Consider the following 24103-nt stretch of genomic DNA (forward strand, 5'->3'; position numbering starts at 1 on the left):
CCTTAACCAGTCAGAGTCAGTGTGTGAGGAACCTGCACCCCAGTGAGGGTCAGTGTGTGTGAGGAACCCATACCCCAGTGAGAGTCAGTGTGTGTGGAACCCGTACCCCAGTGAGAGTCAGTGTGTGTGGAACCCGTACCCCAGTGAGAGTCAGTGTGTGTCGAACCCGTACCCCAGTGAGAGTCAGTGTGTGTGGAACCTGTCCCCCAGGAAGAGTCAGCGTGTGTGGAACCCGTACCCCAGTGAGAGTCAGTGTGTGTGGAACCTGTATCCCAGTGAGAGTCAGTGTGTGTGGAACCCGTACCCCAGTGAGAGTCAGGGTGTGTGGAACCCGTACCCCAGTGAGAGTCAGTGTGTGTGGGACCTGTACCCCAGTGAGAGTCAGTGTGTGTGGAACCTGTACCCCAGTGAGAGTCAGTGTGTGTGGAACCCGTACCCCAGTGAGAGTCAGTGTGTGTGGAACCTGTACCCCAGTGAGAGTCAGTGTGTGTGGAACCTGTACCCCAGTGAGAGTCAGTGTGCGTGGAACCCGTACCCCAGGGAGTGTCAGTGTGTGTGGAACCCGTATCCCAGTGAGAGTCAGTGTGTGTGGAACCTGACCCCAGTGAGAGTCAGTGGGTGTGGAACCCGTACCCCGGTGACAGTCAGTGTGTGTGGAACATCCTGGACACCATTGACACCTAAAATTGCCTTAGACTATTTTGATGGACGAGAATTCTACTAACAGTCCTGGAACAGGAGCAACCCATCCAGCCCCTCGAGTCTGCTCCGCCATTCAGTCATTGCACTGGTCTGCCCCCTGCCCCGGAGAGTAGGTCTCTGCTTCTTACCTGGATTGTTCATTCCTGCTGAGCTGAACGTGTCACTGAAGAGAATTTCGACATGCCGGAGCAAGAATTCCACCACAATGGACTGAATCCTCACCTCGCGAAAGGCATCTGTCCCTGTGAACCCCACCGACTCAATCTCCTTGGATCTGGACACGTCAACACACAGAGTCAGCGCAAAACCAATCCTACTTTCCTCTGATTCCCACTCCCGCACTTCCTCCCTCTCACCCACACACACTGTCAGAGGAGGAATGGGATGGAGGGAGTGAGACGGGGATGGAGGGAGTGAGATGGGGACGGAGGGTGTGAGACGGGGTTGGAGGGAATGAGAGAATGATGGAGGGAGTGAGTGAATGATGGAAGGAATGACAGGGTTGGAGGGAATGAGGCAGGGTTGGAAGGAATGAGAGCAGAAGGGAGGGAACAAGAGTGGAACAGAGGGAGCGAGAAAGGGAAGGAGGGAGCAAGGACTGAGAGAAGGATGGAGGGAATGTGGGCGGGCTGGAAAGAGTGAGAGATGGATGGAGAGAGAGAGAGAGGGATGGAGGGAGTGAGTGAGGGATGGAGAGAGTGAGAGAGGGATGGAAGTAGAGACGGATGGAGGAAGTGAGGCATGGATGGAGGGAGTGAGAGGTTGGAGGGGGAGAGCAAGGGATGGAGGGAGAGCGAGAGATGTAGGGAGTGAAAGAGGGAGGCAGGGAGTGCAAGAGGGAGGGAGTGAAAGAGGGATGGAGGGTGAAAGTTATCTTACCGGAGGAGGTTGGGTGCCCACACGATGGCGAGGTTCTTGACATGCATGTTTGTGGCAGGGCTTTGCTGTGCTAACTTGGCAAGATGGCGCATGAGAAATTGGAGGGTCCGGTAGTGAGGGGGAGGCAGCTGCTGAATGACATCATGAACCTTCAGCAGCCTCTCCTCATTGGTCTGGAGACACACAGCATCCTGGAAAAAATAGGCCGGTCACGAGTGAGAGTCAATAACAGGGTCCAGCCCGCCCAGACCCCTCCCCCAGTACAACTTCTCCCATGGCCGCCTAGACCCATCCCATAACCATCCTGACCCCTCTCACAACCACCAAGTCCCCTCCCTCAACCGAGGACCTTTCCTGCACCACCAGCTCACCCAGACCCCACCCCCAACCACTCAGACCCTCGCGTCACCTCAATCACCGAGAACAGCCTCACACTGAGATACCTGTTCAGACCAACCTTCACACTGGGTTACCTTTCCAGACCCACACCTCCATTAAGATACCTGTCCGGACCTCCCCTTACACTGAGATACTTGTCCGGACCTCCCCTCACACTGAGATACCTGTCTGGACCCCCCTCACACTGAGATACCTGTCAGGACATCCCCTCACACTGAGATACCTGTCCGGACCTCCCCTCACACTGAGATACCTGTCCGGACCTCCCCTCACACTGAGATACCTGTCCGGACCTCCCCTCACACTGAGATACCTGTCCGGACCTCCCCTCACACTGGGATACCTGTCTGGATCGCCCCTCACACTGAGATACTTGTCTGGACCCCTCACACTGAGATACCTGTCCAGACCCCTCCTCACACTGAGATACCTGTCCAGATCCCCCTCACACTGAGATACCTGTCCAGACCACTCCTCACACTGAGATACCTGTCTAGACCCCTCACACGGAGATACCTGTCCAGACCCCTCACACTGAGATACCTGTCCAGACCCCTCACACTGAAATACCTGTCCAGACCCTCACACTGAGATACCTGTCCAGACCCTCCTCACACTGAGACACCTTCCCAGACCCCCCCCCTCATACTGAGATACCTGTCCAGATCCCTCACACTGAGATACCTGCCCAGATCCCTCACACTAAGATACCTGTCCAGACCCCTCACACTGAGTTACCTGTCCAGACCCCCCTCACATGAGATACCTGTCCAGATCCCCCTCACACTGAGATACCTGTCCAGAGCCCCCTCACACTGAGATACCTGTTCAGACTCCCCTCACACTGAGATACCTGTCCGGACCCTCCTCACACTGAGATACCTGTCCAGAGTCCCCTCACATCGAGGTACCTGTCCAGACCCCCCTCACACTGAGATACCTGTCCAGACCCCTCACACTGAGATACCTGTCCAGACCCCCCTCACACTCAGATACCTGTCCGGACCCCCCTCACACTGAGATACCTGTCCAGAGCCCCCTCACACTGAGATACCTGTCCAGACCCCTCACACTGGGATACCTGTCCGGACCACCCCTCACACTGAGATACCTGTCCAGACCCCCCTCACACTGGGATACCTGTCCGGACCACCCCTCACACTGAGATACCTGTCCAGACCCCCCTCACACTGGGATACCTGTCCGGACCACCCCTCACACTGAGATACCTGTCCAGACCCCCCTCACACTGGGATACCTGTCCGGACCACCCCTCACACTGAGATACCTGTCCAGACCCTCCTCACACTGGGATACCTGTCCAGACCCCCCTCACACTGAGATACCTGTCCAGACCTCCCCTAACACTGAGATACCTGTCCAGACCCCTCACACTGATACTTTTCCGGACACCCCCGCCCCCCCCCTCACACTGAGATACCAGTCCAGACTCCCCTCGCACTGAGATACCTGTCCAGACCCTCCTCACACTGAGATACCTGTCCAAACCCCCCTCATACTGAGATACCTGTCCAGACCCCCCTCACAATGAGATACCTGTCCAGACCCCTCACACTGAGATACCTGTCCAGACCCCTCACACTGAGATACCTGTCCATACCCCCCTCACACTGAGATACCTGCCCGGACCTCTCACACTGAGATACCTGTCCAGACCCCTCACACTGAGATACCTGTCTGGACCCCTCACACTGAGATACCTGTCCAGAGCCCCCTCACACTGAGATACCTGTCCAGACCCCTCACACTGGGATACCTGTCCGGACCCCTCACACTGAGATACCTGTCCAGATACCTCACACTGAGATATCTGTCCAGACCCCTCTCACGGAGATACCTGTCCAGACCCCCCTCACACTGAGATATCTGTCCAGACCCCTCTCGCACTGGGATACCTGTCCAGAGCCCCCTCACACTGAGATACCTGTCCAGAGCCCCCTCACACTGAGATACCTGTCCAGAGCCCCCACACACTGGGATACCTGTCCGGACCTCCCCTCACACTGAGATACCTGTCCAGAGCCCCCTCACACTGAGATATCTGTCCAGAGCCCCCTCACACTGAGATACCTGTCCAGAGCCCCCTCACACTGGGATACCTGTCCGGACCTCCCCTCACACTGAGATACCTGTCCAGAGCGCCCTCACACTGAGATACCTGTCCAGACTCTCCTCACACCCCTCACACTGAGATACCTGTCCAGACCCTCCTCACACTGAGATACCTGTCCAGACCCCCTTCATACTGAGATACCTGTCCAGACCCCCCTCACAATGAGATACCTGTCCAGACCCCTCACACTGAGATACCTGTCCAGACCCCTCACACTGAGATACCTGTCCATACCCCCCTCACACTGAGATACCTGTCCGGACCTCTCACACTGGGATACCTGTCCAGACCCCTCACACTGAGATACCTGTCCAGACCCCTCACACTGAGATACCTGTCTGGACCCCTCACACTGAGATACCTGTCCAGAGCCCCCTCACACTGAGATACCTGTCCAGACCCCTCACACTGGGATACCTGTCCGGACCCCTCACACTGAGATACCTGTCCAGATACCTCACACTGGGATACCTGTCCGGACCCTCCTCACACTGAGATAGCTGTCCAGAGCCCCCTCACACTGAGATACCTGTCCAGAGCACCCTCACACTGAGATATCTGTCCAGACCCCTCTCACACTGGGATACCTGTCCAGAGCCCCCTCACACTGAGATACCTGTCCAGAGCCCCCTCACACTGAGATACCTGTCAGACCCCCCTCACACTGGGATACCTGTCCAGACTCTCCTCACACCCCTCACACTGAGATACCTGTCCAGACCCCCCTCACACTGAGATGCCTGTCCAGACCCCCCTCACACTGAGATACCTGTCTGGACCCCCCCCCCCCCCCCCCCCACCCCCTCACACTGAGATCCCTGTCCAGACCCTCCTCACACTGAGATACCTGTCCAGACCCTCCTCACACTGAGATACCTGTCCGGACCCTCCTCACACTGATATACCTGTCCAGAGCCCCCTCACATTGAGATACCTGTTCAGACCCCCCCCCCCCCACACACTGAGATACCTGTCTGGACCCTCCTCACACTGAGATACCTGTCCAGACCCCTCACACTGAGCTACCTGTCCAGACCCCTCACACTGAGATACCTGTCCAGACCCCCCTCACACTGAGATACCTGTCCAGAGCCCCCTCACACTGAGATACCTGTCCAGACCCCACACACTGAGATACCTGTCCAGACCCTCCTCACACTGAGATACCTGTCCAGAGCCCCCTCACACTGAGATACCTGTCCAGAGCCCCCTCACACTGAGATACCTGTCTGGACCCTCCTCACACTGAGATACCTGTCCAGAGCCCCCTCACACTGAGATACCTGTCCAGACCCCTCCTCACACTGAGATACCTGTCCAGAGCCCTCACACTGAGATTCCTGTCGAGACCCCACACACTGGGATACCTGTCCGGACTGCCCCTCACATTGAGATACCTGTCCTGACCCCCCTCACACTGGGGTACCTGTCCAGACCCCTCACACTGAGATACCTGTCCAGACCCCTCACACAGAGATACCTGTCCAGGCCCCTCACACTGAGATACCTGTCCAGACCCCCCTCACACTGAGATACCTGTCCGGACCCCCCCCCCCCCCCTCACACTGAGATACCTGTCCAGACCCCCCCCCCCCCTCACAGTGAGATACCTGTCCAGACCCCCGTCACACTGAGATACCTGTCTGGACCCCCCCCCCCCCCTCGCACTGAGATACCTGTCCAGACCCTCCTCACGCTGCAATACCTGTCCAGACCCCCCTCACACTGAGATACCTGTCCAGACCCCCCTGACAATGAGATACCTGTTCAGACCCCTCACACTGAGATACCTGTCCAGATACCTCACACTGGGATACCTGTCCAGACCCCTCACACTGAGATACCTGTCCAGACCCCTCACACTGAGATACCTGTCCAGACCCCTCACACTGAGATACCTGTCCAGAGCCCCCTCACACTGAGATACCTGTCCAGACCCATCACACTGGGATACCTGTCCGGACCTCTCCTCACACTGAGATACCTGTCCAGACCCCCCTCACACTGGGATACCTGTCCAGACTTTCCTCACACCCCTCACACTGAGATACCTGTCCAGACCCCCCTCACATTGAGATACCTGTCTGGAACCCCCCCCCCCCCCCTCACACTGAGATACCTGTCCAGACCCTCCTGACACTGAGATACCTGTCCGGACCCTCCTCACACTGAGATACCTGTCCAGAGCCCCCTCACATTGAGATACCTGTTCAGACCCCCCTCACACTGAGATACCCGTCCGGACCCTCCTCACACTGAGATACCTGTCCAGACCCCACACACTGAGATACCTGTCCAGACCCCTCACACTGAGATACCTGTCCAGACCCCCCTCACACTGAGATACCTGTCCGGACCCTCCTCACACTGAGATACCTGTCCGGGCCCTCCTCACACTGAGATACCTGTCCAGACCCTCCTCACACTGAGATACCTGTCCAGACCCCCCTCACACTGAGATACCTGTCCAGACCCTCCTCACACTGAGATACCTGTCCAGACCCTCCTCACACTGAGATACCTGTCCGGACCCTCCTCACACTGAGATACCTGTCCAGAGCCCCCTCACACTGAGATACCTGTCCAGACCCCCCTCACACTCAGTTACCTGACCAGACCCCCCTCACACTGAGATACCTGTCCAGACCCCACACACTGAGATACCTGTCCAGACCCCTCACACTGAGAGACCTGTCCAGACCCCTCACACTGAGAGACCTGTCCAGACCCCCCTCACACTCAGATACCTGTCCGGACCCTCCTCACACTGAGATACCTGTCCAGACCCCTCACACTGAGAGACCTGTCCAGACCCCCCTCACACTCAGATACCTGTCCGGACCCTCCTCACACTGAGATACCTGTCCAGACCCCTCACACTGAGATACCTGTCCAGACCCTCCTCACACTGAGATACCTGTCTGGACCCCCCTAACGCTGAGATACTTGTCCAGACCCCTCACACTGCGATACCTGCCCAGATGCCCCCCCCCCCTCTCAAATTGTGATATCTGTTCAGACCCCCCCCCACCTCCTCACACTGGGGTTAACTGCACGGAGCACCCCTCAAACTGGAAGTACCTGCACGCATCCCCCCCACCCCCCCACTCCCCTCACTGGGGTAACTGTTGGATCACCTCTCACCCTGGGGTATCTGTTCGCAACCCCTCACTGGGATACTGCTCTGAACCCAGCTGCCATAGACTCACTGCAAAGTGTTCGTAGAGCTGGTAAGTGAGTAGTGGGTTTGGTAATTCACGGAAGTAGAGTTTGCAGAGCGAGCTGACACAGTGGATATCCTGCATGTAAACATCCCTCTCCAAATCAGGCATCTGGTCAGAGTCAAACATGTGACTGAGGGACAGGGAGAGAGAAAAAGAGAGTTACTGATAATCAGAGAGAAAGAGTTACTGAAGTGGTAAACCTGACAGAGCCTGGATTTTAGGCCCAATAAAATCGGACATTTTAAATTAAGAATTGGACATTTTAAATCAAACTGCAGTGAATGTCAGCCAGACTGATGGGAATTCAGACTTGGCCAAAGTCAAATACACAAAGGCAGACAAGCTGCCAGAACATGTCTAGACCTGCCCTGTCAATCAAGCATTAATTCTATTGATATGCACCAATTTGTTTTGGGTGGCCTGGATCGAGCCAGACTATCTGCCACCCAGAGTTCCTGCCTTCACTATATATGGCAACAGGTTACGTGCAAACAACACCACCAGAGATGGACACCTGGGGTCGGGCTCCGACATCCTGTCAAACGGTCATCATCTAATCCATTGGGTATTGGGAGCCCCTCCTGAGGCCTGATTACCTGAATGCCAGAAAGTTTCTAGAAAAGCACTAAGGGAGGGGGATAAAGGTGGACACCCAAACACACCCCAACGAAGACCTGATGCAGAGGTGATCTTGACCATCCGGAAGACTGACCAGAGAAGGATGGAAGAAACCAGTGAGACCCACCTTCGCAACAACAGATCGGACACACAGCTCAACCAAGTTCATCAATTCGGGCAGCATAAAGAATCTTGGGAATCTTTAATATATGGGTTTGGGTTACTTTAAGGGTAAATATTGGGCAGGATTCTCCGTGCCGAAATCACACTCGGCGCAGGGGTGGAGAATGGGCGTTGTTATAACCTGCCTGCTTACCATTGGCTGGGGACTAATGACAATCCCACAATCCTGTGGGAGTATGAGCTTCCCCAATGAGGAGGAATCATTAGCAGGCTCCCTGCATAAATAGAGCTGGCCAGTTTGGAAGAGAGAGGAGTGAGCAGCAAGGGAGCTGCTGCTGCTGCGGCTGCTGCTGCGGCGGCTGCTGCGGATGTTATTGTAAATAAATGTATTCTTTGTATCCTGAAAACTCGTTCTGGATTCTTCGTGGCCCCTCACAAAAGGCGTCAATCCCGAAATCGGGTCCGACGCCGATCCCGCGATTCTCTAGTCCCCGGGACTTGTTTAGCACAGTGGGCTAAGACAGCTGGCTTGTAATGCAGAACAAGACCAGCAGCGTGGGTTCAATTCCTGTTCCAGCCTCCCCGAACAGGTGCCGGAATATGGTGACTAGGGGCTTTTCACAGTAACTTCATTGAAGCCTACTTGTGACAATAAGTGATTATTATTATTAATAATTGCCGTCAATTGGGCGCGCGCGGTCGGCCCAGCGCCGGTCGGGGGCTTTTGAAAGAGGCCCCCACGTCGATTCTCCAGGTGCAGCTGGCCGAGATCCCGCCGCCGTGGCTCTCTCATGGTTCCACGTGGTGGGCACACGGCGCGGTGGCTACGGACTCAGTCCGCGGCCGCCCTAGTGGGGACGGGAGGATCATTCACCGGAGGGGGACCTCCAGGATGGCCAGGCTATCGATCGGGGGCCACCAATCCGCGGGCACGCGCGATCTGGGGGGGCCGAAGGCTGCCGCAGTGCGCATCCGCGGACCCCCAACCGGAAGTGCAGGGCCCCTTAACAGCAGGAAAGTCCGGAATGATTTGTGGGCTTTTTTCCAGTGCCGTGGAGACACAGCCCCATTATTGGAGAACCCCGCCCATTGTTTGTTGAAAAAAATTGGTTTGACTTTATCCTTGTGTTGTCCTTTGTTTTCTCGCTAACAGAGCATCTGGGTAAAACTTTGATCAGTACACTGGTCGAAGCATCAGAGATTTTACAGATACAACACTTTTTAAAAAATGTATTTTGTTACAAACGTATATGAAATGTACAACACCTAAATAATTCAGGAAACAAGCAACACACAACTATACAGTTTGTACAAATCTTTCCCCTTTTTCCCCCTCTCCCACCTCCCCCCTCACTCCCCCGCGACGAACAACTCCTCAAACACGGTTTCCCACCTCGCCTCAAAACCCCCCTTCTGAACCCCTCATCTTGTAATTAATCTTTTCCAGACAAAGAAAATCATCTAAGTCCCCCAGCCAGGCCGCTACCCCCGGTGACATTGCCACCCACCCAGGCCGCTACCCCGGTGACATTGCCACCCAGCCAGGCCGCTACCCCGGTGACATTGCCACCCAGCCAGGCCGCTACCCCGGTGACATTGCCACCCAGCCAGGCCGCTACCCCGGTGACATTGCCACCCAGCCAGGCCGCTACCCCGGTGACATTGCCACCCAGCCAGGCCGCTACCCCCGGTTACATTGCCACCCAGCCAGGCCGCTACCCCCGGTTACATTGCCAACCCAGCCAGGCCGCTACCCCGGTGACATTGCCCACCCAGCCAGGCCGCTACCCCGGTGACATTGCCACCCAGCCAGGCCGCTACCCCCGTGGCATTGCCAACCCAGCCAGGCCGCTACCCCCGTGGCATTGCCAACCCAGCCAGGCAGCTACCCTGGTTACATTGCCACCTAGCCAGGCCGCTACCCCCGTGGCATTGCCAACCCAGCCAGGCAGCTACCCTGGTTACATTGCCAACCCAGCCAGGCCGCTACCCCCGTGGCATTGCCAACCAGCCAGGCCGCTACCCCCGGTGACATTGCCACCCAGCCAGGCAGCTACCCCGGTTACATTGCCACCTAGCCAGGCTGCTACCCCCGGTTACATTGCCACCCAGCCAGGCTGCTACCCCGGTGACATTGCCAACCCAGCCAGGCCGCTACCCCCGGTGACATTGCCACCCAGCCAGGCCGCTACCCCCGGTGACATTGCCACCTAGCCAGGCCGCTACCCCCGGTGACATTGCCACCCAGCCAGGCCGCTACCCCCAGTGACATTGCCACCCAGCCAGGCCGCTACCCCGGTGACATTGCCACCTAGCCAGGCCGCTACCCCCGGTGACATTGCCACCCAGCCAGGCTGCTATCCCCGGTGACATTGCCACCCAGCCAGGCCGCTACCCCGGTGACATTGCCACCCAGCCAGGCCGCTACCCCCGGTGACATTGCCCATCCAGCCAGGCCGCTACCCCCGGTGACATTGCCACCCAGCCAGGCCGCTACCCCGGTGATATTGCCCACCCAGCCAGGCCGCTACCCCGGTGACATTGCCCATCCAGCCAGGCCGCTACCCCCGGTGACATTGCCACCCAGCCAGGCCGCTACCCTGGTGATATTGCCCACCCAGCCAGGCCGCTACCCCCGATGACATTGCCACCCAGCCAGGCTGCTACCCCCGGTGACATTGCCACCTAGCCAGGCCGCTATCCCCGGTGACATTGCCACCCAGCCAGGCCTCTTACCCCGGTGGCATTGCCACCCAGTCAGGCTGCTACCCCCGGTGACATTGCCACTCAGCCAGGCCGCTACCCCCGGTGGCATTGCCCACCCAGCCAGGCCGCTACCCCAGTGGCGTTGCCCACCCAGCCAGGCCTCTATCCCCGGTGACATTGCCACCCAGCCAGGCCGCTACCCCGGTGACATTGCCCATCCAGCCAGGCCGCTACCCCCGGTGACATTGCCACCCAGCCAGGCCGCTACCCCGGTGACATTGCCCATCCAGCCAGGCCGCTACCCCGGTGACATTGCCACCCAGCCAGGCCGCTACCCCGGTGACATTGCCCATCCAGCCAGGCCGCTACCCCCGGTGACATTGCCCACCCAGCCAGGCTGCTACCCCCAGTGACATTGCCCACCCAGCCAGGCCGCTACCCCGGTGACATTGCCCACCCAGACAAGCCGCTACCCCCGGTGAGATTGCCCATCCAGCCAGGTCGTTACCCCCGGTGACATTGCCCACCCAGCCAGGCCGCTACCTCCAGTGATATTGCCACCCAGCCAGGCCGCTACCCTGGTTGCCTTGCGCACCCAGCCAGGCCACTACCCCTGGTGACATTGCCACCCAGCCAGGCTGCTACCCTGGTGGCATTGCCCACCCAGCCAGGCCGCTACCCCCATGGCAATGCCCACCCAGCCAGGCCACTACCCCCGGTGACATTGCCACCCAGTCAGGCCGCTACCCCCGGTGACATTGCCACCCAGCCAGGCCGCTACCCCCAGTGGCATTGCCACCCAGCCAGGCCCCAACCCGGTGACATTGCCCACCCAGCCCGGCCCCAACCCGGTGACATTGCCCACCCAGCCAGGCCGCTACCCGGTGACGTTGCCACTCAGCCAGGCTGCTACCCCCGGTGACATTGCCCACCCAGTCAGGCCGCTACCCTGGTGACATTGCCACCCAGCCAGGCCCCAACCCGGTGACATTGCCCACCCAGCCAGGCCGCTACCCGGTGACATTGCCACTCAGCCAGGCTGCTACCCCCGGTGACATTGCCCACCCAGTCAGGCTGCTACCCCCGGTGACATTGCCCATCCTGCCAGGCCGCTACCCCCGGTGACATTGCCCACCCAGCCAGGCCGCTATCCCCGGTGACATTGCCACCCAGCCAGGCCTCTACCCCCGGTGACATTGCCACTCAGCCAGGTCGCTACCCCCGGTGACATTGCCCACCCAGCCAGGTCGCTACCCCCGGTGACATTGCCCACCCAGCCAGACCGCTACCCCCGGTGACATTGCCACTCAGCCAGGCCTCTACCCCGGTGGCGTTGCCCATCCAGCCAGGCCTCTACCCCGGTGACATTGCCACTCAGCCAGGCTGCTACCCCCCGGTGGCGTTGCTCACCGAGCCAGGTCGCTACCCTGGTGGCATCGCCCACCCACCCTGGCCGCTATCCCCGGTGACATTGCCACCCAGCCAGACCGCTACCCGCGGTGACATTGCCCACCCAGACAGGCCGCTACGCCGGTGACATTGCCACCCAGCCAGGCAGCTACCCCGGTGACATTGCCAACCCAGCCAGGCTGCTACCCCGGTGACATTGCCAACCCAGCCAGGCTGCTACCCACCGGTGACATTGCCACCTAGCCAGGCAGCTACCCCGCGGTGACATTGCCACCCAGCCAGGCAGCTACCCCGGTGACATCGCCCACCCAGCCAGGCCGCTACCCCGGTGACATTGCCCACCCAGCCTGGCCCCAACCCGGTAACATTGCCCACCCAGGCCGCTACCCCGGTGACATTGCCACCCACCCAGGCCGCTACCCCCGGTGACATTGCCACCCACCCAGGCCGCTACCCCGGTGACATTGCCACCCAGCCAAGCCGCTACCCCGGTGACATTGCCCACCCAGCCAGGCCGCTACCCCCATGGCATTACCAACCCAGCCAGGCCGCTACCCCGGTGACATTGCCACCCAGCCAGGCCGCTACCCCGGTGACATTGCCACCCAGCCAAGCTGCTACCCCCGGTGACATTGCCACCCAGCCAGGCTGCTACTCTGGATGACATTGCTCACCCAGCCAGGCCTCTACCCCCGGTGACATTGCCCACCCAGCCAGGCTGCTATCCCCTGTGACATTGCCCACCCAGCCAGGCCGCTACCCCGGTGACATTGCTCACCCAGCCAGGCTGCTATCCCCTGTGACATTGCCCACCCAGCCAGGCCACTACCCCCGGTGACATTGCTCACCCAGCCAGGCTGCTATCCCCTGTGACATTGCCCACCCAGCCAGGCCTCTACCCCCGGTGACATTGCTCACCCAGCCAGGCTGCTATCCCCTGTGACATTGCCCACCCAGCCAGGCCACTACCCCCGGTGGCATTGCCGACCCAGCCAGGCTGCTACCCCGGTGACATTGCCCACCCAGCCAGGCCGCTACCCCGGTGACATTGCCCACCCAGCCAGGCTGCTATCCCCTGTGACATTGCCCACCCAGCCAGGCCACTACCCCCGGTGGCATTGCCGACCCAGCCAGGCCGCTACCCCCGGTGACATTGCCCACCCAGCCAGGCCGCTACCCCCGGTGACATTGCCACCCAGCCTGGCCTCTACCCCCGGTGACATTGCCAACCAGCCTGGCCTCTACCCCCGGTGACATTGCCCACCCAGCCAGGCCGCTACCCCCGGTGACATTGCCACCCAGCCAGGCCGCTACCCCCGGTGACATTGCCCACCCAGCCAGGCTGCAACCCCCGGTGACATTCCCCACCCAGCCATGCCAGCAAGGCTCCGGGTGCTCTGATTTCCTCCCACAAGTACTGAAAGACGTGCTGTTAGGTGAATTGGACATTCGGAATTCTCCCTCTGTGTACCCGAACAGGCGCCGGAATGTTTTGAGTAGGCGATTTGCATATTAACTTCACTGCAGTGTTAATGTAAGCCTACTTGTGACAATAAAGGTTATTCAAAAATAGAAATACCCCAAATATTGCCACCAAAGGGTCCACCTTAACCTCCCCCCTGTAGCCACCTGGGTTGGCCACTTCCTCATACAAAATGGAAGAACGCAAAGATTACAGGGTAAAATGGACATTGGCAAAGAAACAAGCAGTTTGCAGAATCCTCTGTATTCTAGCTGCTACAGAAACCAGACAGAATTGTAACTAACGAGCTGCGCATAGTAAGTGAGCGATTCATGGTGATTCCCAGGCACAATGGACACAACAGTTAACTGCAATTGAAACACTCTATGGAAGGTCAGACATTCCGGTGCCAGTGGAGTCTAAGACAAAGGACACCAATAAGGTGTAAGGAACCACCCGGTGATCGAGGAACGGCCCCTTTATTGGGGAAATTCAAATCAATCGATTGGGAAGAGACCCAATCGATTGCAGGTTTAGAGAGGGTCCGCCCAGAAGGAAGCGAAGCCCCTGGGACTTATAAAAGTCAGGTCCCAGGACTGATTCGTTCTTCTTGACCAGCCGGCCCTCCCAGCAGAACACCTTTGCAGTAGAGGAACCTTGAGAAGGAGAGGCCTGGTCAGCAGCCGCCATTAAGTAAGTGTCATGCAACGCACGCTACGAGAGTAGACACTCCTGACCCCTTTAGTCCACACCAACTGGAAGCCTGCGGATCCAGGGCAAAGCAAGAGGCCATTGTTCCCTGATCCGGCAGTTCCCTTATTCCAGATAAGTATTGGCCTGTTAGTGGTAGGATTAGCCTAGTCTTTTAGTGTTATATGCATAATTAATAGATAACTGTATTATAATAAACGTGTCTTGTTTGAATTTACTAACTGGTGTATTGAGTTATTGGTCTGAACTTGAACTTGAATCTTGTGGCGGTATCATAACGATACCTGGCGACTCTAGAGCTAAGTAATAAAACAGAGCCAAATTGAGTGTAAAGCACACTCACCCAGAACGAGCAACACCCCTCACTATCTTTGCTGGCGCCGCAACACTCCCGCCCAGAATCTCTCCAACATTTTGCAGCCTCAGAACATATGTGCGCGTGATTCGCTGGTCCTCACCCACACTTCTCACACTCGTCTGCCACCCCCTGAAAGAACTCACCAATTCTTGCCCACGTCATAGGCACCCTGTGTACGACCTTGAACTGTATCAGGCTCATCCTTGCGCACAAGGATGTCGCATTTACCCTTCATAGTGCCTCACTCCATACTCCCCAGTTTATGTCCCCCTCCCACTTCTCCTTAATCTTCACCACCCGCTCCCCTCACTGTTCTCCCAGCCACCTGTATATGTCTATGATCCTGCCCTCCCCTTCCACATCCAGAAGCAACAGCCGCTCCAGCAGGGTGTACCTCAGCAACCTAGGGAACTTCTTTCCAAGCCTCCCGCGCAAAGTCCCTTACCTACAGGTACCTAAACTCACTTCCTCTCAGGAGCTCTACCCTCTCCTTCAATTCATCTGTACTGTCAAACCCTTCTTCCAGATACAAATCCCTCACCTTAACCAGCCTCACTTTGTTCCATTTCCTATACGTGCCATCTATCCCCCCCCCACCGGCTCAAACCCGTGATTCTCACACAACGGCGTTAACACCGACATCCTCTCTTGCGAAAGTGCCACCTCAACTGGTTCCAAATCTTCACCGTGGGCTAAGCCACCGGACTCCCTGAGTATCTGCTCAGCGCCATTGTCAACACTGCCATTATCATTGCCCTTAAACTGGAATCCTGACAGGATTCCTCCTCCATCCTAACCCACTCTACCCCCTCTCCTTCCCACCATCGCCTCACCTTCTCCACATTAGCTGCCCAATATTAATGTAGCAGGTTCGGCAATGCCAACCCCCCTGCTGCTTGTGCCTCTGTAACAAGGTCCTCTTAACCCGTGGCACCTTCCCAGCCCATACGAAGTCAAAAATAATTGTGTTCAGTTTCCGAAAGAAGGCCTTCGGTATAAAGATTGGGAGTGTCTGGAAAATGAACAGGGACCTTGGTAGAATGTTCATCTTCACCACTTGGATCCTCCCCACCAACGTTTAGTGCAGCGTATCCCAACTCTTAAGATCCTCCATGGCGTCCTCCATCAGTTTTGTTAAGTTCCACTTATGGAGTCCCATCCATTCCCTCGCTACCTGAATCCCCAAATACCTAAACCTTTCCCTCGCTACCGTAAATGGCACCCCCCTAAATTTGCCCGCCATCCCAGCTCTACCGTCTGCCATCCTCCGCTTTTGGCTCTAGCCCCGTTATTTTCACCCTAAACCTGGACTATCTAAGATGGCCCCTTTCTCCGCCCCCGACCATGCTTCTTCGCCCACCTTGCCTCACCGTGTCACCTTGCACGCCGTTTCGCCAACTCGACTCCAATGTCCTGATATTTTCGGACCTTGTTCCCCTCCCATTCACAGGTGCATTTCTCCTTGGCCCACTGAAAATTCTTCTCTTTCTCCACGAACCTATGGAGCCTCACGATCATCGCCCGCAGTGGCACCCCCGCTCTAGGCTTCTGCCACAGAGACCTGTGTCCTCTTTATCCAGGGGCTTTATCTAGCACCCTTTCCACCACCAGCCCCGCCAACAACCTTGAAACGTACCTCGTGGCACCACACCTTCCACTCCTTCAGGCAGGCCCACTATTAGCAGGTTCTGCCTTCTCAGACTATTTCCCTGCTCCTCCACCTTTGCTCTCAACGTGTTGCAACGGTCTCCTAAGAGCCCCACCTCCACCTCCAGTGCCACCACCCAATCACTGTGGTCCGACATCACCCTCTCAATCTCTGGGATCTGTGACTCCTGCATCTCCAAGCATTTCTCCACCCTCTCCATTGAGCTTTACAGGGGTGCCACAGCCCCTTCGATGATCTTCGAGTGATCCTCCTGCATCTCCTTCCTCTGCTGGCGGATCTCTTCATTGATGAAGGCCATCAACTGTTCCATCTGGGGCTTAGCTACTTGCACTGGCCCGTCCCCCTCCGCCATCTTTCCAGTGGCTTCTGTGCCACAGGTCCCTTCCAACTCCTTGGCTTGGTCTCTCACCTTCTTCTGCCGGGTTTGGTAACCAGCAGACATACCACTCCCAGAGGGAACTTCTCCTCCGACTTTCAACTGCACCTTTCTGTCGAAGTTGCACCCAATTTCGGGTAAAAAAAGCTATTTTCTATGCCTTCAATCAAGAGCTTCCCTGTGTGCGACCACTCACGCCATGGCCGCCATTGGAAGTCCCACGCATAAAACACTGATAATCAGAGACAGAGGGAATGAAAGAGTGGAGCTCTTGATGGATAGATGGTGAGAGTGGAATCCTGTGATGAGAGATAGTGAGGCTGGAATCCTGCAATGGAGAGAAGGTGAAGGAGGCATAGAGAAGAGGTCTGTGCTCTGAGAGATGGAGATGGTGGGTTGGGCTTGTTTACCGTAATTTCTGAATGTTGGAAGAGATTCCAGAGAGCCGGTATATCCCATCAACAATCCCGTGTTCCTCGATAAATTCGGAGCAACTTCTCAACACTTGGGGGACTGCAGAATGAGAATAGTGAAATTAGTGGGAGTTACCTACTCAGAGAGGGACTGTGGAATGAGAATAGTGAAATTAGGTAGAGTTACACACTCAGAATGACTGCAGAATGAGAATAGTGAAATTAGTGAGAGTTGCACACCGGATGAGATACTGCAGAGTAAGAATAGTGACATGAGTGAGAGTTACTCACTCAAAGAGAGACTATGGAATGAGAATATTGAAGGTAGTGAGTGTTGCACACTCAGAGAGAGATTGCAGAATGAGAATAGTGAAATTAGTGAAAGTTAGACACTAGAGAGAGACTACAGAATGGGAATAGTGAAAATATTGAGAATTACATTTAAGAGAGAGATTGCGGAGTGAGAATAGTGAAATGAGTGAGAGCCACTCAGTCAGAAAGAGACTGTGGAATGAGAATAGTGAAATTAGTGAGAGTGGCACACTCAGGGAGAGACTGCAGAGTCAGAATAGTAAATTAATGAGAGTGACACTCAGTGAGAGACTGCAGAACAATAGTGAAAGCTGTCTGAGTTACACATTCATGAGGGACTGTGGAATGAGAATAGTGAATTAAGTGAGAGTTACACACTGAGAGTCTTCAAAATGAGAACAGTGAAATTATTGAGGGTTACATACTCAGACAGAATGTAGAATGTGAGTAGTGACATTAGTAAGAGTAGCACACTCAGAGAGAGACAGCAGAATGAGAATAGTGAACTAGTGAGAGTTAGACAATTAGAGTGGCTGCAGAGTGAGAATAGTGGCATTAGCCAGAGTTTTACACTCAGAGAGAGACTGCAGAACAACAATAGTGAAATTAGTGAGAGCCACACACTCAGAGGGGGACTGGTGAATGAGAACAGTGAAACTAGTGAGAGTTAGACAATTAGAGTGGCTGCAGAGTGAGAATAGTGAAATTAGTCAGAGTTACACACTCAGAAAGAGACTGCAGAGCAACAATAGTGAAGGTAGTGAGATGGACACGCTCACACTGCAGAATGGGAATAGTGACAGTAGTGAGAGTTACACACTCAGATTGCTGAGTGGGAATAGTGAAGATAGTGAGAGGTACACATTCAGACTGCAGAATGGGAATAGTAAAGGTAGTGAGCGGTACACAGTCAGACTGCAGAATGGGAATCGTGATGGTAGTGAAAAATTCACACTCAGACTGCAGAATGGGAAAAGTGAAGGTAGTGGGATGTACACACTCAGACTGCAGAATGGGAATAGTGAAGGTAGTGAGCGGTACAGACTCACACTGCAAAATGGGAATAGTGAAGGTAGTGAGAGTTACACACAGGTTGCAGAATGAGAAAAGTGACAGTAGTGAGAGGTAGACACTCAGGCTGCAGAATGGGAATAGTGATGGTAGTGAGAGTTACACACTCAGATTGCAGAATGGGAATAGTAAAGGTAGTGAGAGTTACACACAGATTGCAGAATGGGAATAGTGAAGGTAGTGAGGGTTACACACTCAGACTGCAGAATGGGAATAGTGAAGGTAGTGAGAGTTACACACTCAGATTGCAGAATGGGAATAGTGAAGGTAGTGAGCGGTACAGACTCACACTGCAAAATGGGAATAGTGAAGGTAGTGAGAGTTACACACAGGTTGCAGAATGAGAAAAGTGACAGTAGTGAGAGGTAGACACTCAGACTGCAGAATGGGAATAGTGATGGTAGTGAGAGTTACACACTCAAATTGCAGAATGGGAATAGTAAAGGTAGTGAGAGTTACACACAGATTGCAGAATGGGAATAGTGATGGTAGTGAGAGTTACACACTCAAATTGCAGAATGGGAATAGTAAAGGTAGTGAGAGTTACACACAGATTGCAGAATGGGAATAGTGAAGGTAGTGAGGGTTACACACTCAGACTGCAGAATGGGAATAGCGATGGTAGTGAGAGTTACACACTCACATTTCAGAATGGGAATAGCGAAAGTAGTGAGAGTTACACACTCAGATTGCAGAATGGGAATAGTGACAGTAATGAGAGGTGCATACTCAGACTGCAGAATGGGAATAGTGAAGGTAGTGAGAATTACACACTCAGACTGCAGAATGGGAATAGTGACAGTGAGAGGTACACACTCAGACTGCAGAATGGGAATAGTGAAGGTAGTGAGCGTTACACACTCAGACTGCAGAATGGGAATAGTGAAGGTAATGAGAGTTACACACACACTGCAGAATGGGAATAGTGACAGCAGTGAGCGGTACACACTCAGGCTGCAGAATGGGAATAGTGAAGGTAGTGAGAGTTACACACTCAGACTGCAGAAGGGGAATAGTGACAGCAGTGAGCGGTACACACTCAGGCTGAAGAATGGGAATAGTGAAGGTAGTGAGCGGTACACACAGACTGCAGAATTGGAATAGTGAAGGTAGTGAGCGGTACACAGTCAGACTGCAGAATGGGAATAGTGAAGGTAGTGAGAGTTACACACTCAGATTGCAGAATGGGAATAGTGACAGTAGTGAGAGGTACACACTCAGACTGCAGAATGGGAAAAGTGAAGGTAGTGGGATGTACACACTCAGGCTGCAGAATGGGAATAGTGAAGGTAGTGAGCGGTACACACAGACTGCAGAATTGGAGTAGTGAAGGTAGTGAGCGGTACACACTCAGACTGCAGAATGGGAATAGTGAAGGTAGTGAGCGGCACACACACACTGCAGAATGGGAATAGTGAAGGTAGTGAGAGGGACACATTCAGATTGCAGAATGGGAATTGTGACAGTAGTGAGAGGGACACACTCAGACTGCAGAATGGGAATAGTGAAGGTAGTGAGAGGGACACACTCAGATTGCAGAATGGGAATTGTGACAGTAGTGAGAGGGACACACTCAGACTGCAGAATGGGAATAGTGAAGGTAGTGAGCGGTACACACGCAGACTGCAGAATGGGAATAGTGAAGGTAGTGAGCGGTAAACACTGCAGAATGGGAATAGTTGGGAATAGTGAAGGTAGTGAGCGGTACACACACTGCAGAATGGGAATAGTGAAGGTAGTGAGAGGTACACACTCAGACTGCAGAATGGGAATAGTGACAGTAGTGAGTGGTACACACTCAGACTGCAGAATGGGAATAGTGACAGTAGTGAGTGGTACACACTCAGACTGCAGAATTTGAATAGTGAAATTCGAGAGATTAACACTCAGTGGGAACAGTGAGATTAGTGAGAGTTACCCAGAGACCGCAGAATTAGAACAATGAAATTAGTGACCCCCTCTCTCACGCACTCTCAGTGTCTCCACACACTACGTCCCTCAATCTCTATCACTCTCTCCACCTGTTCCCTTCTCTCTTCCCTCACTCCCGAACCTCTCCCCCTCTCTGCCCCTTCTGTTCTCACACAGTGCTCTCTCCCTCTCCTATTTCAGCCTCTCACTCCTTCCCTCATATCTGTCCTAACTCTCCCTCACTGCTCCTCCCTCCTCTCTCTCCCACCCAATTTACTACCTCTCTCCTCTCTCCCAACTTTGTCCCGCTCACTCTCTCTAGGCACTCGTCCTTTGCGCTCTCCCTCTCCCTCCCTCCTCTCACCCTCTTACTCCACTCTCTCTTCCTTCCTAGCTTCTCCCTTCTTCTCAAGTCCTCCCTCTCTCCCTCCTCCTCTCTCTTTTTCTCTCTCACCCTGACACGGTCTCTCCATCACCTTCTCTTTCTGTGCCTCCCTCTCTTCCTTATTCTTAAGCTCTCTGCCTTCCTCTCTTTCCTCTTTCTCCATCACCCCTTCCATCCACTCTCTCTCACTTTCTATATCCACCTCTCCTCTCTCTCTCACCTCTCTTTGTCCCTCTCTCCCTCCCCTCTCAATCATTCACTCCACTCTCCCTCCATCTGCTCTATCTCCCACCCTGTCTCTCTTTCCATCCCACTGCTCTCTACCTCCCTCTCTCTCCCTCTCTCATCCCCATCCTCACTCTCACTCCCTCACTCCACACTATTACACTCCCTCTGCTCTCTTTCCCTACCTCCTTCCATCCCTCCCTTCTCTCTCTCTATCAACTCTCGCTCCTTTCTTCCCTATCCTTCTCCAGGTGCTGGAAATGTACCATCAAATCCAGAGTTCAGTAGATGTTCTCCCAGATCACAGCCGAAGACTCGCTCCTTCAGGATTCCACGCTGCTTCAGTTTCTGTCGAGTAGGCCGAGATTTCATGAAGTTCAGCAGCAAGCCCATCAGTTTCCCATGTCTCTTAGACACTGTGGAGAGAAAAGAGATCACTCATTGGATCCTCTGGTGCTGACTGTGTATTTCCAGTAACTAATCAGTCATTTGTCGTCAGTGTAGCACTCCAGTAATGACCCTCCAACAGAACAGTGCTCCCTCAGTACTGACCCTCCAACAGAACAGTGCTCCCTCAGTACTGACCCTCTGACAGTGCAGCACTCCCTCAGTACTGACCCTCTGACAGTGCAGCACTCCCTCAGTACTGACCCTCTGACAGTGCAGCACTCCCTCAGTACTGACCCTCTGACAGTGCAGCACTCCCTCAGTACTGACCCTCTGACAGTGCAGCACTCCCTCAGTACTGACCCTCTGACAGTGCAGCACTCCCTCAGTACTGACCCTCTGACAGTGCAGCACTCCCTCAGTACTGACCCTCTGACAGTGCAGCACTCCCTCAGTACTGACCCTCTGACAGTGCAGCACTCCCTCAGTACTGACCCTCTGACAGTGCAGCACTCCCTCAGTACTGACCCTCTGACAGGGCACCTCTCCCTCAGTACTGACCCTCTGACAGTACAGCGCTCCCTCTGTACTGACCCTCTGACAGTGCAGCACTGCCTCAGTACTGACCCTCTGACAGTGCGGCACTCCCTCAGTACTGACCCTCTGACAGTGCAGCACTCCCTCAGTACTAACCCTGTAACAGTGCAGCACTTCCTCAGTAATTTGTCGAAAATTTAGAGTGCCCAATTCATTATTTCCAATTCAGGGGCAATTTAGCGTGGCCAATCCATAACCCTGCACAACTTTTGGATTGTGGGGTCGAAACCCACGCGAACACGGGGGGAAGGTGCAAACTCCACAAGTACAGTGACGCAGAGCCGGGATCGAACCTGGGACTACAGCGCCGTGAGGCAAGATGGCTGACCCTCTGCGCCACCGTGCTGCCTCCACTCCCTCAGTACTGACCCTCTGACAGTGCACCACTCCCTCAGTACTGACCCTCTGACAGTGCACCACTCCCTCAGTACTGACCCTCTGACAGTGCACCACTCCCTCAGTACTGACCCTCTGACAGTGCACCACTCCCTCAGTACTGACCCTCTGACAGTACAGCACTCCCTCCGTATTGACTCTCCGACAGTGGTGCACTCCCTCAGTACAGATCCTCTGACAGTGCAGCACTCCCTCAGTACTGACCCTCTGACAGTGCAGCACTCCCGCAGTGCTGACCCTCTGACAGTGGAGCACTCCCTCAGTACTGATCCTCTGACAGTGCAGCACTCCCTCAATACTGAGCCTCTGACAGTGCAGCACTCCCTCAGTACTGACCCTCTGACAGTGGAGCACTCCCTCAGTACTGACCCTCTGACAGTGCAGCACTCCCTCAGTACTGAGCCTCTGACAGTGCAGCACCCTGTCAGTACAGATCCTCTGACAGTGCAGCACTCCCTCAGTACCGACCCTCTGACAGTGCAGCACTTTCTGAGTGCTGTCCCTCTGACAGTGCAGCACTCCCTCAGTACTGACCCTCTGACAGTGCAGCACTCCCTCAGTAATGACCCTTAGATAGTCAGGCACTCCCTGATTATTGCGTCGGTGCGCCTGTGGGCCTGGCATGACTTTCCTTCTTGCAAATAGTTAGTGTTTGGGTGGCATGAGGATCATATTTGTGAGTTAAAGAATATGGAGCAGGAGGGATCACCCCCCCCCCCCCACTCCTGATCCCCTCCCCCGCACCCCCAGCCTCACTCCCCTGTGATGTGACCATCAATTCGCTCGGAACACGATTCCTGTGGTTTTAATAGTCTTACAACTGAGCCTGCCTGTGACCAGAAGAACTGAGGGCAGGCTCACATGGCTGCAGCACTTTATACCTCTGGTAGTGGGAGGGGCCATGGGCGGAGCCCTGTACATGCTCCTCAGCTCCCCCTATGGGCAGAGCCGCGCAACGGTTCACAGACAGAGCCCACAAGGACACATTACCATACAATACAATAGTGTGAATTACATTCACCACACCCTGCCATTCTCCCATTCGTATTACGAATTGAACCTTACCTGATGTGGGAGACGGTGGATTTGTCGGTCCTGGCTTCTGGCCAGTTACCTCACAATCTGACAAAAGAAAATAGAACAATCAAATTCCAACTGAACAGCCTCACCGCCTCCCTTCCCCCTGAGAATTCCTCTCCCCGCTTCCACACTGCTACAGTACCACCGGCTGTACGGCACCCTCTGTGAGTCAGAGGGCCAGTCAGGGAGCCCAGTGCCAATGTTCCAGCAACTGCCCACACTGGCAATGTCATGGTTAAAGACAGATAATGGCTATTGGAAAGTGAACAGGAGCAGGAATACTGGCTGATTTCCCCCCTCGCTCTCTAAACCAGGGGTCACTGGACAGTGATCAAGAGCAGGAACCCTGGCTGATTTCCTCTCTCTTTCTCTCTCTAACCCAGAGATTACTGGACAGTGAGCAGGAGCAGAAATCGTGGCTGATTTTCCCCCCTCTCTCGCTAACCCAGAGATCACTGGACAGTGATCAGGAGCAGGAACCCTGGCTGATTTCCCCTCTCTCTCTCTCTGACCCATAGATCACTGGACAGTGAGCAGCAGTAGAAGTCGTGGCTG

At 55.0% G+C, this 24103-nt stretch overlaps 1 protein-coding gene across 6 annotated transcripts in view; it reads right to left on the minus strand.

The window, feature by feature from the left end:
* LOC119974221 (rho GTPase-activating protein 32-like) overlaps positions 1-24103 on the minus strand; it is a 223389-nt gene that overhangs the window by 36090 nt on the left and 163196 nt on the right. For all 6 annotated transcript variants that reach the window (XM_038812981.1, XM_038812977.1, XM_038812979.1 and 3 more), the window contains 6 exons: positions 23534-23590; positions 21355-21504; positions 17182-17284; positions 7324-7468; positions 1582-1772; positions 831-976 (listed from right to left, as the gene is read on the minus strand). In XM_038812981.1, the coding sequence (XP_038668909.1) occupies positions 831-976; positions 1582-1772; positions 7324-7468; positions 17182-17284; positions 21355-21504; positions 23534-23590 (792 nt within the window). The remainder of the gene's footprint in view (positions 1-830; positions 977-1581; positions 1773-7323; positions 7469-17181; positions 17285-21354; positions 21505-23533; positions 23591-24103) is intronic.

Source organism: Scyliorhinus canicula, chromosome 12 (assembly GCF_902713615.1).
Source record: "Scyliorhinus canicula chromosome 12, sScyCan1.1, whole genome shotgun sequence".
NCBI lineage: Eukaryota > Metazoa > Chordata > Chondrichthyes > Carcharhiniformes > Scyliorhinidae > Scyliorhinus > Scyliorhinus canicula.